The sequence below is a fragment of the Aptenodytes patagonicus genome, chromosome 5 (assembly GCF_965638725.1).
Source record: "Aptenodytes patagonicus chromosome 5, bAptPat1.pri.cur, whole genome shotgun sequence".
In the NCBI taxonomy this organism is placed as follows: Eukaryota; Metazoa; Chordata; class Aves; order Sphenisciformes; family Spheniscidae; genus Aptenodytes; species Aptenodytes patagonicus.
Window position 1 is genome coordinate 26,958,463 of NC_134953.1, and position 19,048 is coordinate 26,977,510.

At 37.4% G+C, this 19,048-nt stretch overlaps 1 protein-coding gene across 1 annotated transcript; it reads right to left on the reverse strand.

Annotated features, from left to right (window-relative positions):
* Positions 1–1,227: 1,227 nt before the first annotated feature.
* Positions 1,228–19,030, reverse strand: MCMBP (minichromosome maintenance complex binding protein). The gene is made up of 16 exons (XM_076339130.1): positions 18,867–19,030; positions 17,988–18,073; positions 16,122–16,262; positions 15,783–15,824; positions 15,219–15,320; positions 13,632–13,761; positions 12,052–12,203; positions 11,191–11,291; positions 9,172–9,341; positions 8,162–8,285; positions 6,395–6,512; positions 5,557–5,722; positions 3,230–3,363; positions 2,409–2,573; positions 1,910–1,998; positions 1,228–1,609 (listed from the first exon to the last, which is right to left on the reverse strand). Exons 1-16 carry the CDS (start codon positions 18,922–18,924, stop codon positions 1,483–1,485), a joined length of 1,905 nt encoding a protein of 634 aa, XP_076195245.1. The 5' UTR covers positions 18,925–19,030; the 3' UTR covers positions 1,228–1,482.
* Between the last annotated feature and the right edge of the window lie 18 nt (positions 19,031–19,048).

Consider the following 19,048-nt stretch of genomic DNA (forward strand, 5'->3'; position numbering starts at 1 on the left):
ACTTATGAAATATTGGAGATAGTCTCAAATAAACCAGGGCAATATGCATAAAAGCATCCTCTAAGCAGCACTGAAAGAAAATCTTACAAACCAACTATGCTTTCCAGCCAGGCTGCCTTTTGGAGAGAGACTTCATTTTCTTCCTATATTTGTTCAGTTGTTTAACTTCTTATTAATGTAGCACAAGTCAGACGAAACCATGAATATTCATTTTAGTGTTCAAAAAAAGAAATAAACTCTAAGTGATTTGAAAGGGCATCAAACTTGAGCCAAGTTTGATAAACAATTTTTGTATATCATAATAAATATTCAAATTGTTATTAGTGTCCAGAGATGAAACAGACAGTTTCAGATTGGCTGTGCAGCAAAAAACAATGTCATGTTTAAATATGCAGTAAAAAAGGGGGCTCCTGTTCACACAATCTCAATCATGAGAAAGCACTAAGGGAAGGTGGTATCAGCTTAATGTAAATTTGGCAGGAGCCTTTTTTCTTGTTCAGAAAAGGATTAAGTGAAGTGAAATCCAGAATTAATTAGCTCCATCACTGACTCTTGGAGGCTGGCTCCACAAGGACAGCCCTACTATATAGTCTTTCTGGGTTACTCTGATTCCATATTGATTTAACATTTCACTACTTAAACCACCCTTGTTAAACTAGTTCTGCAAGTCGCATTAGGGGCAGTACGTCCTCTGAAACCAGCTCAAACTGTACAGCATGAATATGTAGAGACCATTCTTAATGCACAATTGATGTTATTCAAACAATTTAAAACACACTGCATTATTGGTAATGTAGAAGGTAAGGTATGTTTTGTATGAGTAGATGAGTATCACCAATTCTCCAGTCAATGGGTTTTTTTGATTTTTTTAAAAGGTGCCAGAATAAAGCTCACCAGAGAGATTTGATAAATACAGGACTAAATACAATAAAGATGTATTTCATACTGGAACCTTGTCATGGATAGGATCACATCACTTCTTTATACCACAATGGAATCACTATTGTGCTGCTGCTATGAGCACAGGGGAACAACAGTACACAGTTCTACTAAAGTCAATGTTTCTTTCAGCTGCAGCTGCTGATTAGCCAAAACCTCTGATCCTCAGAATTCAGCCATTCAAGAATTCTATCACAAATTTATTCCAGAATAGAGCCTACCACTGCTGTGTCTGAAGGGCTCTGGGTTGAATTTTCTTATTATTAAAGGAAATAAAGTTTACACAACTTCAGTATTAAAGTTTAATATCAAACAATTTGCTCATTGTTACCAATTTTCAATTACAAAACAGGCTCCAAAAAAATTTCATAAAATAGGTTTAACTGGCTGAACAGAGTTAAGTGTGTTCAGACTGCAAGGGTAAATATCCATAACTTTTTGGTATAAATTATCTACAAAAACTGGTATAAACAATATTCCAATCTTCTTAGTATGGGTTCCATCTAGGATCAGACAAATTTTCATAGTGACATCCACAAAATATTAAAGTTCATTCCCATTAACGCATGTTTGCTGTTGAAGTCTGGCTTTACGTAATGCCTCCAGTTGTTTTGCTCTCAGCCACCTCTCTCTTGACAGCGTTGTCTGCCCAGCACTGAGAGACAGGAACCTAGATGAGCAGAAACAGCAATTAAATAAGAGCTTGTTTGTGTGTCACGTTTGATAAGCTAATTCAGTACAAACCCAGTTTTCTTTCAGTGTCCTATGAACTAGAAAGCACGGGAAGAAAGGGGGGAGGAGATAACTTCGCCTAACTAAGAATCTGTGACGAGGAACAAAGGAAGAGGCGATTCCATCTTTTGATTGCTAGCCAGCCTCACGCAGCTACAATCAAACTGCAGACTATGAGCATTGACTTCGCTTGTTACCAGCTTGCTAGAACGTCTTCGGTTATGACAGTGCTACCCACCTTGCTACAAGCAGAGTTCTGTGCAGATCATCAGCTGTTATGCTCTCAGGGTCATTCTTGCGCATTTCTACAAAGTCTTCTTCTACTGCCTAGAAACAATACAGCACGTAATGAAGTGGCAAAAAAGAATCTTCACTATGAGGTAAGCTTTTCAGGAGCTAAACACCATAACGACCCTTAGATTACAGGAGACACGTTTCAACTCATTATTGTCGGGAAACGAGCCTGAGTAAAAATAGGCTAGTTCTCATCTTTGGAAAGAATTAGTTTTCAAAATGAGTTTTAGAAAGCAGGGTACATCTAAACTATATACTGAAATACTCAAGAGTGCAAATCCTTGAAGGTACATTCAGGACAAGAAAATGCTTCTGTTTGGTTTTTAGAAAACTTCAAGGAGAATCACTGACAGGGAGAGCAATGGGAAAGTACAATAACTTTCTATTAAGGTGCTTTCTATCTGAATATACAGTTGCAAACATATTAGTGAAGTCTTCCGTACCTTGGTCACTTCATCAGATATACTGTAGTCCAGCAGCCTCAATAAACTTAGATAAATTCGAAATTTGTTCAACACAGAAGGCAGCACTGCCGTTAGGAGGCTGTTCATATACTCTTCCATGTTTGGTGGAATTATCTGTGGTTGTAAGTGGACTTGGCAATCTGACTGAAAAATAAAATTACATATCATCTCTTTCCACATCCTATTTTTTTCTACTTCAAGGCTAATTTAATCTCTAAAGCAACAGAAGTCACTGTTGCCCAGAATTAAGGTAAGACAATTCATTCTTTAAATATTTAACGGTTCCCTTTTTGAAAACCAGCGTGAAGTCCTTATTCAAGCAGGAGTCAGTTTCACTGACAGGCAAGAGAGCAAACACTCAGTTCATGAAGCAGCAATGCAAGAGATGATCAGATATTTCTAAGCTTAGGCTACGCAGTTTTTCTAGGGTCAATGCCAGATCTGTTCTCTTTATTCATGTGCCCATCACCTCAGAAACTACTGTACCAGAATAAGGCTTTGAGCGTAGCAGTGTAGCTGCAGGCTTTACTCATTACTGGGATCTCCGTTAATAACTTCAGTCACTGCCTTGCCATCACTGTACTGTCCAGCCAAGGAGGAGGGAAGGTCAATCTCTTGGTTCTCCTTTGAACAGGCTCTTGGGCCTGGCTGCAGCCACAAGTGAGAACTAATGCTAGTATCATACCCACCCCTGGTCACAAGACAGTTTTCCTGTCTTCACTCATCTCTGGAATGGCATGCTCTAAATAAGTAGCTACCAACTGTAATTATTCCCCAAATTCAGGAAGTCCTTGCCATACCGGTAGGAGTGATCGGCCCTCTGAAGTGATAAGAACATTAATATTGCATGGGAATTCCATCTGGTGGTAATTGAAGTCATAATCCACCTTCTGCCAAGTTATCAGATTACCCAGCGCTGTCACATTATGTACACCTAGAAAAGCAAGAACAAATTCTCTGACAACGGGACCTAAACAAATGTCAGACCGGATTTTTTTTTTCCCGATCTGTTTTTAACGAGCAGCTGGTAGAAAAATTCTTGCAAGCATCCTGTTTCTTCTTGTGTCAGTGGTGTCTTCCATATACAGACAACCGTTTCTTAAGATCAAAATTAAGAATTCTTGAAGGATTTCAAGCCAAAATTTTATCTGGCCTAGAGTATGTTTTAATAGCTAATGTTTTCATCAGTCCTACAAAACCAGATAACTATTTACAGAGAAAAAAAGATAATTTACATCCTCAAAAGAGGACAAAACGCCACCAAGTATCTGACAGAAAGTGTAATTTAACAGTTTAAGGGGGAGGGAGGGGGGAAGTCTTGCTGGATAAAGAACACATTAGACAGGCTAGCAAGACCAGAACAGCTGAAAAACGTACTCACCATTTTGCCAATTGTTATAGAAGTCACTTGCCTTACCTGCAGCTAAGTTATTTAAAATCTAGAAAGTTAAGATTGACAAATTAACTGGTTAACTCTTGGAATTCTCCCTTTGAAATACCGACATGTACCCGACAATTCGAATTTCTCTTCAGCAGTGTTACTGCATCAAATGACACATCTAATGTTATGTTTTTGCCTTTAATGGATTAGTATTAATTTACTATACTGTAAATAAAGGCAGAGTTAGTAAATAAAGGCAAATTAATATTATGGTTTACTTCTGGGACATTTCCCCCTTTGAAATCTCTAAGCCGTAACTTCCAAGAGTTCCAAACCAACTACTAGATCTGAAGATACTGATTCTTCTCTAGGATTAAATTTTGTTCCCAATGTTGCTACAAGAAATTAAAAATTCTTACTTTTTTACTCTAAATTCAGCAGGGAACAACATCACACCAATAGAAATAAAATTAACAAGCCTATTTTATCTGCAACTTTTAATACTTAAAATATTACTTTTCCTTAAATGTTGAGTTTTTTTAGACATTAAGGTCAAACATTTTAGAAAACCTATAAACCAGCACAGCGAGATTTTTCTGTAAATGGGAGTTTTTAATGTTTTGACTTTTTTTTTTGAAATAAATAATGCATAGATTTCTACTAGTTTTACTATTTTCTTTAGTGGTATTTTGTAACTTCACTAAAGCAGAGTAAGAAAAAAAAATCCTGAAGGCTCAAAACCAAGTGAATAATTCCAATGAACAACTTTTAATAGCAGTAATTAAAAAAAAAATCATGTTTCTAAATAGAATCAACCTGAAATCTGAACCTCACTAGTTCTGCCAGACTAAGTGCTTCAATGGGACAGAGTACTGGTACTCATTAGGGAGACCCAATAGGCGTATAGCACCACATAGTCTAGCAGGTTTCTCAAGAGAGCATTTTTATTTTAAAATAAAGTCACTTCCGGTGATTTCCTAATCATCTTTCCTTGAAATCACCACAGATATCTGTACTACGCATTTCTCCAGTTACTGAACTTTTAATAGGTACTGCAACTCACCTCTTTTATGTTGGTTATAATTAAATTGTCTAAAGCTCTATAGAAAGCATAGTACACAGCACTACGTCAGCTTACAAGATAGAATCATCATTCTGTTCCACACAGTAATAGCTTTTTTTTATCTCCAGTTTTCAGCTGGGTTCTCAGGCATGGTTTCCATATATACAGTAAAAGTATAAAGCATAAGGCAGCAGAGTATTCTTCCCCTACTTCTTCATTCATTATCACAGGAAACCGAAAGGCCATTCTAATGAATCAGAGGTATTTTGGTCTAAAGACTTATTCAAATCAGCGGTCTTTTCCACCAAGTGTCAAAGACGCTGTCCAGAGTTTTATACAATGCAAACAAAGCTATACTAGACAAGAAACCATCTTGTTTCCTTATTGGTCATTTGTGGTCTGGGACAGAGATTTTGACTCAATACAAGCATTTCTGAGCAAAATACCAGGAACTTCCAGAAAGTAAAATAGGGAAAAAAACCCCAGGAGATCAAGCTGTAAGTTGCCTGAGAAGGCTGCAGACTAGCAGGAAGCTAGTTCAAAGCAATGAAAGAGGATATGGAGACCAGAAACAGTTTTGTAATAGAAAGTTATCACTGGGACACAATTAGCATCATTGTCTTAAAATATATCAATTTTTAACCTTCCAGATGAGATTTTTTTTAAAAACAAAAAACGTCTACCTGTTGTGTCAAGCTGTCCTTGCTCAAGCTGAGTCTCATCTACGACAAGGGAAGTGTTGCTGGCAAGCTGCAATACTCCACTGACTAAGCGATTAGCTGCGTAGTCTTTGTGTGGGATAAATCGTGAATGGTTCATGTTTTCAATGGTCATTTGTAGGCGATAGGACTGCAACGAGAAAAGAAACTAATTGGCGCATTTCCTCTCCTCCAGCTTCCCTAGTAAATACTGCTTCCTTTAGCAAAAGCAGTAACTGTGAACCTCCATAGTAAGTAAAACAAAACTTGTTAACCACAATACAGAATACACTTTATGCCAAATATCCAAATGCTAAATACTTCAAAAAAAAATTTCCCAAAGGAAAATAACACGGTTAAGAACTCATATCACCTGTACTGCACATCTAGGATGAGCAAAACAACAACAAATGATTTATTGCAGCAATACAATTATTATGACCCCAAACTGAATTAGTATGAATTTTCTGCAGAACAGTATCCACAAACTTGGGGATAAACAGTAACGACACGATAATTAAGTGACCTAAATGTCTAAACATATCAATCCAGAAAAACAAAATAAAGTATACAGCATCTGTCTGTCAGTTTAATACCTATGAGGATATGATTTTATTCCATATTGATCCTAGATGACTACGTAAATAGAGACTTCAACTGACAGGCAAGCCACATCTCCATTTTTATCTGCCCCCTACATGGATAGCAGGAGCCTTCGTTTAAGAAGCCTGCCTTTAACTAAAATATTGTTTATTTGCTTGGAACAATTAGTCCAACATCTACCATCAGAAATATTAAAGCACTATAATGCCATTATTCTTACTGCTGGAACAAGCTGCTGGATAATGCGGTATATGTGCTCTGTGAAGATGCTATTTCTTGGACATCCGCTCAAGTTGACTGTGAATTTGCCCAGAGGAAGCACATCTCGTCTTGCATAACTAAACCAAAAATAACACGGGTTAGGCAAGCATCTGATTAACATGGTGAATACAGGTATCAATCAGTTTGAGTGTTGTGCAGTATCTCTGATAGCTAGCAGGATTTCAATACTAATACATACATAAATAGCAGCCACATTTTCTTCCTTCTCCAGTGTCCAAGGAACTAAGTTAGGCTGAAGGCTGCTGTGGAAGGCTTTGCAGCATTGCACAAAAGCAGTACAGTTATAGTGCTTGAGATCCTGCAATGTGCCTTCCAGACGTTCTGTTCTCCTTGTGCTCTATTGTTACTCAGTAAACACACTCCTTCATCCTTTTCCTTTCTCATTGCCCAATCTCAATTTCCCTGCTTATCATGCTTGTTCATTTCCTTTACCTGCCCTCAGCTTTCCTCTCCCTCTTCTTATTGTATATCTTCTCCCCATTCTTGACAAATTTCAACTTTTTTGTGATATCAGCTAAGAGAGAAAACACATTCTAGTCTAAGTGTTAGAGCATTCACAGTCCCACTAGAAGGAACGAGGTGTGCACAGAACAAAAAAAAAAAACCCTGCATACTGATACTGAAGTACTTATATTTACATGGGGACAAGGGTTCAGGGCAGACTGTAAACACAAACCCACCATAAATCTTGTCAGCTCATAATTATGCTGCCATGGCATTATGGTTGGATCTATCTTGACACCACCTGTCTCGCTGAGGCTGAGAAATATCCTATGGCTTTTTACACATCGGTTGCAGGTATGAGAAAGGTAAGATGCTGAGTCCAATTACAGCTCTGTAAACACTTCTCTTAAACAAATATGTGCTGTACTATTCACTTCGTAGCAGGATGGAAGTTTTGAAAACCATAAAACAAGTGGTTTATTTACCAAGAAATTACTTTTTTTTTTTTTAAGAAAATGGAATCCATTTTCATTTTGAAGAAAGACTAAAATTAAATTTGAGCCTGACAACTATACTTGATCTAGTCAAAACATACTGTCTGAAGTTTCACACCTGAAATTTTAACGAGTCAAAGGATGCTGCTCTTTCATCCAGTGACAGTTTAAACCAACATAAGAGAACGTTAAGCAAATCCACTTTAATCAGCCATGAAGATAGATCACAATGCATGCACATTCACCTACAGCATCAGCTCAGGTGGTAAATTTCTATCACATGCTAAATGGGGGTCACCTGAACTTACCGTTAAACATATGTCTACATTTAATTAAGCAAATTCCCAGAATGTACTTTTCAGTATCTTTTAATACCTAAACAATAATTACTGCAGTTAGTAAATGCCATCTTTGAGAAGTCAGTTGCATGTCCTATTCAATAAAAGAAGCTAGAGATAAAAAGATGTTTTCATACCTCTGTTTAAAAGTGTATCTTGGAGATTTTGTCCAACTCTCAAAAGAACACTGAAAGGATATAGTGCCACAAAACTGGCCTTTTAACAAAACTTACTGATATTTCAGACAATGAAATCTGTTTACTGTGTCTATTATGACAGGACAACTCTAGCTGGACAAAGTACTACTGGAATTAAGTATTATTTAAACTATTTCTGCCATTTATTTGCAGAGTGGTGAAGAACCCCATAAAAGGAGATTTCTTTTAAAAGATGAACATACAAATTCTCAGCAAACATCTAAATACTTACACTGTAGAGATGAGATGCAATATAAGGTATTCAGCAGCCAAACTGTCTCCCAAGAGGGCATGGGTGAGGAACCCAAGCAACTCTGCTCTCACTGGTGACAGCTCAGACATGAAATTAGAAACAACTGATAAAAGAGCAGAAGACAACAACTGTCAGAAAATGTGCTGTTCCTCACCCTCTTCCCTCTATATAAATCTTACTTTCCATTAGTTTGATGTAGAAAAATAATTACTCCAAAGCAGTCTAGGAAAAATAAACAAACATTCATTGGTTTTCCAACTGAGTAATTACTGACTTTGGATAACCTGAGTCACTCTACATTTCCTTGGAAATGCTTTCTTTTTTTTCATTAGATATTGTGTAATGCATTTGCAGAAGGCTGTGAAGTTTGGAGCCAAATTTCTAAAATCGATAGCCTATCCATACTATATTAAAGGCGGGAAAAAAAACCCATTACACATAGCACAGCTCAGAACAACCAATACAAGGCATGCAAGGAAGAAAATGATAATATCGTTCAGAGGCTTGCATGCAATAATTCAATGACAAAAAAATAACAGTCAAATAGGCCGTGAGGAATAGCATAGTTGCTTAAAAACAGAATTGCCTTATCTTCTTCACAGTATTATGATTCTTTATGTTGTCGCTATGTTTCTTATTTTCACTGTTATACTAAATTGGAAATCTAATTTTCCAGCAATTCACTACTCCATTTGAGAACTAATAAAATCTTATGGCTGAACAACTTGTTAAAATCCTTGGGCACGTAGAATGCAAAACAAGTTTCATACAAATCACATTTATTTCAGAAAAATAAACACATAAGCATCACAAACACAAACACTTGCATCTTGTCCAGTTCTGCAGTGTTGAATGGTTCCTCCATTTAACAAGATTTAAATTCAAACCCTGCCATTAATGCATTTGTCTCTGAGCAAAGAAGTATTTGTTCACATGTACTAGGAAACCGCACATTCACGTGTACACAGAGGTCAAGTTCAGATACTCACAGGTTTTACTCTCTTCTTCATTAAGGCAGGCAGGCAGTAATGGGTTAATGTGCTGTAATTTCTGTGCCAAAATCACATGGATTCTGGGGACTAATGAGGCTGGAGGACTGCGTACTCTCTGTTCTTCTGCCGTGTCCATACACTCCATAGGATCGAGGGCTGAGCTGTCCCTAGGAAAGGGCACAGCACAACCGGACTTAGAAACATTCCACGCAAATTTCTCTCCATCTGACTAAGAGCAGCTGGAACCAGGCCAAGAACAGAGCACGTCGGAGCAAACAACATCCACTCCCAGCTCCTGGTAACTCTTCCTATATTCAAACTACCTTCTTCACGATTTTTATAAACACCATAAATACTGAATCACAATTATATAATGATATAGAAATGCCAAAGCATGCTTGACCAAAAAAATTTGGATTCTATTATTTTCAGAAAATAATCAAATGTTACTTTTCTAAAAAAAAACCCAAAACAAAAACCCAAAACCAAACACCCCAAAGAAAACCACATTTATTATTTGCTGCACCATTTAATAAGATGTAGCTTCAAATAAAATGTTACACACTGTTCTGTCCAGCACGTGCTAAATGAAGTCTAAACAGTAACTTTTAAGAAAATAAGGTAATGATTTATTACATTTGTCTGTGTATGCACATGTGGGATTTTCATATTCCTCTGGGTTCTGGAGCCTGAAAACAAGATCTTCTAGACAGTCACATAACAGCTATATCACTGGCTGAGTAAAAAAAAAAAATAAATGAGTAAATAAATTCTAATGTACCTCAGCTCAAACTTGAAGGTATTACCTCTTAAGAGTTCAGATACACAAGCTTTGCTCTCCCTGATGATGCCTTACAAAAGTCCCTCCAGGTGGTTTTAATTTTTTATGTAGAAACTAAAATCCCTAAAGTGACTATATCAGATGATAGCAAAGTTTTAGTACAAATTTAATCAACTTGTACCGGTTTTAAAAGCTGAAAGGCTTTATAACTTCAAAGCCTCTTCAGCAGTCCACCAACAGACTATCCACTCTTTCCATTAAAAGAAACTTCCTTTGTTTGCATTCAAAATGTTGCTAAATGCCACCATTTTGTCTGTTTGTGATAGAATGACATGCAGGGAAAAAAAAAACAACCTATGACAGACCAACTGAGCTGTCAGTCTTGGATTAGCTGTCAGACAGATGATAACCAAAAGCAGCTGACCAGGCTGAGTTAACTTTTAAGAAGTTGGCACTATAAAGGATTCACACTGCACTCTCTATACTGTGCTTATCAGAAAGATAAACAAAATCACCAACAGAAATAATTTAAAGTGCAATGGTTCAAGACATCAGTAGTACATATTAGATTGGTCAACAGTTTTATTTTAAAAATTGACTTCTTGCGTCCTTCTCAATTAGTTTGTATTTTGCCAAGCAAGTAATTGCAGAACAGCAGGTGAAATGGGAAGTTTCTATCAGTGGTATAATGTGATGATATACCCTAATTAATGGAAAAAAAAAAAAAATCAACCCAATTTTTACTCATTTTGGTCACTTTCACTCTCCATGCAGACATGCAAACTTTTTTTGTTTTATACTCTTCAGAACTGTTCATGGTAACAACTTTCATGGACTTAGAAATTATTTCAAAAGGACATTTTATAATTTTAAAGCTTATTTGAAAGCTTTGTTCACTATTCACTCATTCATTGAAAGTTTAATAGGCATGAAAGAGTACAAAACATTTAGCTATAGAAGCACTTTCTGCTTTATAGACTGTACAACCACCTAAAAAAAGATGCATCGTGTATCCAAGGGTATGGATGTTCCAGAGTACAATGGAATTCAGTTTACGGAACGGTGGATCTAACACTTTCCACATCAAGCTTTTTTTCAGCAACAAAATTTACCTATTAAGCATAACTGTTATGTATTTACACATTTCCCTGTCTGTATCAAGGGGACAACAAAAATTTTGCTCATTGAAATAAAAAATTCCTTCATTTCAGGATCACGCATGAGGGGAGCCTTACCTCTCTTCATTGTTTACTATGCTCAGCACTGGATCCACAGACAAAATGCCATATACCTCCAGAACATCATTGACTTTGAAGCTATCCCAGCTCTCATAGACCTGCCACAAAGAGAAAATAATAAAATACAGAGGCAGATGGGCCAGACGCAGGACTGCACGCAAACACAGACAAAAGGAAAAATCTCAGGAGACTCAACTGTAGACTGAGAACAGTCTGTGAAGAGGTCTCTCCTAGTCCTCAGTGTCAGTAAGCTTACATTGGAAAAATTAGTTTCTATGATGGCATGCTTTTTCCTACTGGCATTCTTTTGCTACACAAATGTAAACAATTGTATTCTAGTCTCATTTATCAAGATTTGCTGACTAAGAGAGCATTCAACACAGTAACAGCATAGAAATTCTGTGTTGAAAGTTTCATAGTCAATATAGCATACTAGTGAATCAAAGACTATTTCAAATACAATACAAAAATGCGTAGTGTAGTGTTTTGCTTGTTCCATCACTACTTTTTTTTCCTTAAGAGGACAAATCCTAAAAGCAAAATACCAGGAGTCAGTATCAGCCACACCCTTGAGCATCTAGTAACGGATTTTTTCATTTGGCTACGTATAGTGAGAACGCGCAAGCTCTAATAAATGCCGTTGAAGGAGTTCAGCAATTCACATACGGGGTAGTGAAGAGAAACAATGTAGTAATGAAGAGAAACAGTGTAATTATCTGTAGAAAGAAAATTCTGGACTTGAAAGACAATTTCTGTGCCTACAAACTAATGCAAGACTTACTACTTACACTCTAACTTCAGATTCTGTCTGCCTCACTGAGGCCACAGCCATGCTCATCATCTCTCCACTTTTGTTACCTTGACAAGACATGCTGGTCCCTTCTCTCCTGGCAATGGAAAATTTAAGTCAAGTGGAGGGGAGCAGTTGGGAGAAATGAGATGATGACCTGCAGAAGCCTCCGTTTCTAATCTCTTTGGCTCCACACATCCATGGATATCACCTCCACTACCTGAAAAATAAAGGATTCATAGGCTCTTTAAACCGAAATGCAAAAGTGAACAACTTTCTTCAGTGAGCAACACAGAATTAAACTAATTTAACAAGACGTCCGAGACAAAAATATTTAATAAAGCAATATATTTGACAGAAGATACTCTTACTCAAAATAGGAAAGTCTCACAAATGCATATTTTATATCATCAAGATAAGCATGAGTGTGAGTACTGGTAAAGATCTATGTGTCTTAGAAACCCAAACATCGCCAACGATCTGATTTTCAAAATGTAATGCTTAAACTGTGTGAATGAATTTTTTCTAAATTCGGTAGGACTGCAAAGGTATTATTTTTCTGCACCTCATGGTCAAAAAACTAGATAGTTCTTAAAGGTAAGAGTATGCATGAACATAACAGTTTACATTAAAAATCTCTGTAGATTTTCAGCAATAATAAAGCTATAAAAATTTATTCTACAATTGATCAGTCTGAGTAGGAAGACAAAACAGTCTAAACTATCTAATAAAACATTTGCAAACTGGTAAGAACACAAAAAGAAAAACCTGAATTCAGCTAGTGAACCTGATAGACATGTAACACCAAACAAAAGAAAGCAATAGCTTCTACAATTTTTTTTCCTTTAACGGGACTGACAATTTTAAACTAACCACTTTCTTGTCTTCAAAAGAAAACACACTAAAATCTCCAAAAAAGACCCCACACCAGTTTAAGTGGCATCTTCACAGAAGAGCATTGAGACAAACAGTTCACACACTGATTACAACATAACTAAGAATTGCACAGTCTCTGACACTGCTACTGTTTGAAATACCATCCTCTTAAAAGGTTTAATAGCTTTCTCCAGGATGCTTCAAGTGTCTGGTATTAATCTGGTTCCTTTATGAAGCTGGATTAATAAGTCTTATGTTTGAAAAAAAGGTAAGGCTGCAAGGTATTTTTTAGATATATACTACTGTTTGCAGCAAAGCAGCACCTAACTGAGATGCAGTTCAGCTTCAATTTACATGATAACATCCACACACAGAGCGTGAGAGAGACAAGATTGCATCATTTTCCCCATATCACCATGAAAGCTGCAATAGAGCAGGAAATTAAACAAGAACTCCTAAATTTCAGCCTGCTCCTATAAATTGTGTGTGTGCTGTTACATACAAAAGGCAATACACAAGTGTTGCTGTACAAAATATTATTTTAGGAATTAACTCTAGAAAGTAGTACCAACGAGTCATACAATATGCATACAACATGCAACACCGTAGGCTCTCCCACACTGCTGACTTCAACAAAGCCACCAAATTAGTTATAAAAGCTGCATTAACACTACTGATTCAAACAATTGCAAATATTTCAATTTTTGAGAATGAAATCTCTGCAAATTCTGGAAAGATATCACAATAACTATCCATCAATAATGACTATTACCCATATGTTGCTCTTTCTGTTTAGATGGATGTAGATCCATATCCTCATCTTCCTCATAGCTCCTCTTGTGGCGACTTGGTGTGTAGGATGTTGAAGGACTAACTCGAGCTTGGTTTGCACTAATATATGCGTAAAATTGAGGATTAAGGACAACTACAGACTCAGTTGAGAAAATTCAGGCAAAGTTAGGTGTTTTTTTTTTTTTTAAAAACAAAATGCTATTATCCTATTTTGAGCAAGACATTAAAATAATGATTCAAATTCTTATCTAGACATCATCTCTTTACACACATAAATAACCTGCTTAAGAAGTATACAGCAATCATTGGCTTTTTTGAAAACGGAAACTAAAAAACACTGAGTGCTATTCCACTATCAATCTCTAAAAAAGGGATTTTTTTTTTTTTTTACGCCCAGAGAACATGCTTGTGGTCAGGTACAACTCAAAATCTAAAGAATTTTTTCTCTCCCACATCTCAACCCTAAAGAACAGACATTATAATAATATTTAAAGACTCGCTGATACAATTATTATTATTACTTTAAAAAACACAGAAAATGTTTACATACTTGTAAGATACTAGCAATACCACACTTGTAAATAAATTTTGAAAAAGCTAATACACTTTTCCTTTTCGTAGCATGACAGGCAAATATTGAAATCATGTTCAGTATTTTCATAATAGTCAGGGGCACTTTAAATTTCCATTGCTGCAGTATTCTGCTGTAAGCTTCACTCAAAGACTAACTCTTATCAATCATTTTATTACAAAAATTGTGTTAGCTTAATTTTAAAATTGCATTGGCATTCTGTGCCAATGACAAGTAGTAGTTTTCTCAAATTCTGAACTCAAAGTATGAAATATCAAATCATATTAGATTTACCATCAGGTTCGTATCTTTTTACAAAATGCAACATATCTGAAGTTTTCTAGACCTCTCCCCCACTCCATTGGAGGAGAAGAGAATATAAAACTCCTAAAAGGTGTTAAAAGCAGCATCCTGTATCCATTCCACTCAGACAATTCAACTTCCATTTACTAGAAGAAACAAAAGATGATTTGTTTCTTCCCAAGACCTTTCCTGTACTCATTGAGAAAATGACATACTGTGGTCGAACTATTATAAACACAATACTCCCATTTTCCAGGAACTGCTGTCTTAACATGCTCCTCTACAGGTGTTTTTACAGGTTCTTGTAGGAGAGACTCACTATGTAACAGTGTCCTAATTTAATCAGAAAATGGCAATAGAATGCCCGTGGCTCAATTGAAGTTTCTCATTTTCTAAACATTTGCAAATAGAAATTAACATAAATTTTCAAGACCCTCCCAAGCAGACATGAAAATCTAGCCTAAATGCCTACTAAATCAAAGAGCAATGCTCCTAAATTCATTTGCATCCTCTTTGCGCATATAGCACAACACCAATTTTTCCTTTTTACTTTTTCTACACCTACCACCTCTCCTCACCTATTCTGATTCACTCAAAAAAAAACTTTAAATAAACTTATCTCCTTAAATCTAATGAATTAGTTGGCGATCACTGTTTGTATAACAGAGCACTAGCTCAGTCAAAAAAAGATATTTCTTTCACCCATGCCGATTCGCCAGGCACTGGAACGCAGTAGAAAGTCTGTCTCTCCGAGGTGACTGTTTGCGTGGAGTTCAAATCAATTTCCTGCTGAGGCTAGAATACCAATAGAAATTTCGTTAAAAATCTCATTAGAGTTTGTTTTCTTTTTTTCAGCTAATCCCACAGATTCAGTTACTTAGCCAGAAGTTACAACAAACATGCAAGACTACATACTCATGAAACAGGGAATCCCAACAGTCTGTATCTACAATGCTTTGATTCTAATAGCACTGTGCTACCAAAAGTAAATTGTTTTCCATAGCAGAAAGTTTCAAGATCTAGAGCCCTCCCCAAGCAAAACAAATTTTAAATACAACAGAAATGGCTTGGAGCCTGCTGAACTTAGAATGCCCGTGAGCAGTTAAGAATACTCTGCTTTCCAAACCTGAGTTTAATTTTGCATTTTAAGAGCAGTATCTCCAGGAATCCACTACCAAATAAGCTATACCGCACTTGTAAATTGCATCTTTCAGTCTAATATGTCATCTCAAATTTCGTATAACTTGTATAACTTACCCCACATTCTGCCACATCTCTGTATTTACCAAAATGCAAAACCTGTCAAGAAGGAAAAGGCAATGCAATCATTATGTTTCTGACAGCATCCTGAATATGAATTACTTATAGCCAAATCATTGCGGTCTAAAGTCCTTCAAAGACATACTTTCATTATTTATTAATTTTTATTCCTCAACAGAAATGTAAGAAGCGATGTATTACTAATGCCATTTGAGCCATATAAACAGATAGCGCCCAGACTACATAGGTTTAATTCAGAAACTAGAGGAAATATGAAGACTAGAATGGAAAAAATGCTAAACATCTACTAAAATAATAAATCAGTGTTTCACTTACACGTGCATTTGTGTTTGGGTCAACTGTTTCATATACTCCCATGTAAAACTCAGGATCAAACATATCTTGAACCATGCAGCGAAATTTCACTAAACTGTTGGGCTTTAGGTAATGTACGGGAACATCATTCAGTGATGGAACCTATAAAAAAGAGCTTATTCTAAACAACTGGTATATAAATATTAAGAAACGGCCTGCATGAAGCCAGAATCAGCACAAAATCTGTCACCAACTTATTCTCTGATCACCCGGTATATCCTACTGTTCACTTACTTGCCTCAAACCCTGTGCTGTTGTTGATACGATCAATTTTCTCTGACAATTCAGTGCCTCATCAGGTAACATACTGAATATTTTCTGAGTACCTTTCCCCCACATCTACTGCCCTAATCCAAGCAGTAACAAAGTGTGTATAACTCAACACTGGAAGTTTCTGCAATAGCTGTTAAATATAATAGTTACAATTATCAGACACTTAACAGTTCCCAAATTCTTCCACTCCCGTTCATTTCTCAGTCCCAATACCGGCCTATAAAGAAATGCATTTTGGTCACTGAAACTGTATGGAAACTCTACAACAACATTTAAAACTAACTCTTACACTGGGAATTATTGCAGCTGCAGTATTAAATAGAATTTATTACTTATTTTATTCCCATTTAACAGCACTTTTACCATGTATTATGTACCAGTGGTACCATAGCAATTGCACACACAATTTCTTATAACAAAAGGCCGTGGAAAACCTGTATGTTAATTTCCAAGTCCACATGGGGGGAGTCTTTTTCAGTTATGTTTACATGACAATGGAAAAACAGAAGGAAAAGAAAAAAAATCAATGCCTAGGCACGTGGTATAACTTGACATAAGACTGGCAATACTAACAGAGTTTTCTGATTTTGAAGATAAACTCTCTGTTGGAAAAAACCCACATCCAACATTAAAACGCAACAAAAACCAGAAGTAGCCCTATAGGAAACAGCATTTTAATAAACAAGCATATATTCCCTCATGTTTATCTTGAGTAGGAAAATGCGCTTTCAATTCCTTCTAATGCTGTAAATTTAACACAATTTTGCCATCTACATTTTGATTTAAACTGTCATTGAAATATTACAGAATACTCTCACTGACAAAGAAGAAAAAAAAAAACCAATCATTTTCACTTGCTTTTTTATCCATAAGTAGAACAAATTTGATATGAAAGTTTCTAATCCACTTAGCAGTGTTCCACAATGCTGTTTTTGCCACAGTCTTTTAGAAAAATATCAGCTTTTGAACACGCTTTATTTTTAAACCTAAAGCATAGCTTCCTTGCTAAACCACAAAACCCAGGCCTGATCCAGCCCAATAAGGCACAGTTTTAGCAGAAAGTAATTTTTCCTAACACCTGAAAGCCCAAGCAGCTATTTCTTCAACCCACACAAAGTCTGCAGCATCAAGATAAAAGATCATGAGAGAAGGGGTTTATAAACAGCAGTTCAGAAACTTGTGGTGTACAAACACTTACTGCAGACTCACAGTAGACAGGGCAGGCATTAACACTTTCAAAAATGACAGTATTTGTCAGCTCCTGCCATCTACTGGATTGTACTACAAATAGGCAGCGTTCAGCAGTTATGGCCCAGGGCAAAACAGTACACTGAAGTCAAGTGAATTGGCTTCTCCGGTTTCAGTCAGGATTTTACATCTCTGCTTTACACAAAGATTAAAGCAACTGAGATGTAAGTAATGTATCACAAAGTCTAGGCCTAAAATTCGGAAGTGTACTTATCATGAAAAGGAAGAACTTCTCAAATACGTGTAAGAGGTAAAAAGAATGAAACTTAAGAATGGTATAACTCTAAAAGAATAAAACAATCTTACCCAGTTAGTAGCATTATTTTCTTTTAATTTCTCCTTGAAGTATTCAGTTACCTTCTTTTCCCAATCAGAGTTTGGAACATTTTGGGCTACAAACAAAACACATTTATGTGCATATTAGCATCACATAACAGACTTCTAGTCAGCATTCTCCTAACTTAGTAAACAATTTAAACATTTACCTCTATTCTGGCAAAATGACTGCATTTTAGACTACTTTATGCCTCTTATAATTGCACTGACTTCCCATCTTATACCCTTTCAGGCAAGCTAAGATGAACACAGCCACTCTCGGAAATGAGGAAAAGCTCTGAAACCCAGCTAGAGAGTGGAGGAGGTGAGGTGCCACTTTCTGCTTTATGTTCACTACGGAAATTTTTTATTTCAACGTGCCTTTAGTTAAGAGCAAGCCTAGCACTAGAACAGCTTCAGTTGATAGCACTGGTAATATTACCACTGATCGGTAGTCCATGTAGCCAGCACATATTGCTCCTGAAACCCAAAATATGCTTTGATTTCTTTTTATTTTCCCCCTAACCGGCCTGCCAAGCCGAGGCAGACCTTGCTGCCCGGGCATGAGGCACCAGGACAGGACCCCCAGCCGCCGGCGACGGCCACGCACCTCCTCGGAGGCCTCGGGAACGCGGCTCCCGCCCGCTCCCGGCGGGGAAGGAGGAAGTGCCACCCGCCCTCGCGGCTGTTCCTAGTTCACCCGGGCGCTTCTCCATCCCCCCTTCCCCCGGCCTCGCCCGCCCCGGCCGGGCCCGCCGCCCCGTTTCCCCGTGAGGGAAAGCCCCGTCCGGCCGCCGCGCGGTTACGGGCGCCCTCACGGCGGCCGGGTGGCTTCTGAGAGGATCCTGGCCCCGCCCGGCCCTCGCTCACCGAAGATGCCCTGCACGATGCTGAAGGGGTTGTTGAGCCAGTCGGCCACGCACGGCATGGCGGGGGCGAGCCTCGCCGCGGGGCACGAGGGCAGGCAGGGGGCTGCCGGCGCCCTGCAGCCGCCAACTCCCGCTCGCAAGCCTAGCACAGGGGCTCCTACTTCCGCCCTCCTCCTCCTCCTC

Bases quoted from the DNA above. Each gene is read 5' to 3' on its own strand.
- MCMBP (XM_076339130.1), bottom strand. From the start codon at position 18,924: ATGCCGTGCGTGGCCGACTGGCTCAACAACCCCTTCAGCATCGTGCAG. The intron at 8,286-9,171 runs GTGAGTATCTGA...CTCTTTTATCAG, and splicing joins TGAAGAAGAGAGTAAAACCT to TTGTTTCTAATTTCATGTCT. The intron at 2,574-3,229 runs GTATGGCAAGGA...TTTATTTTTCAG, and splicing joins AGGGCCGATCACTCCTACCG to TCAGATTGCCAAGTCCACTT.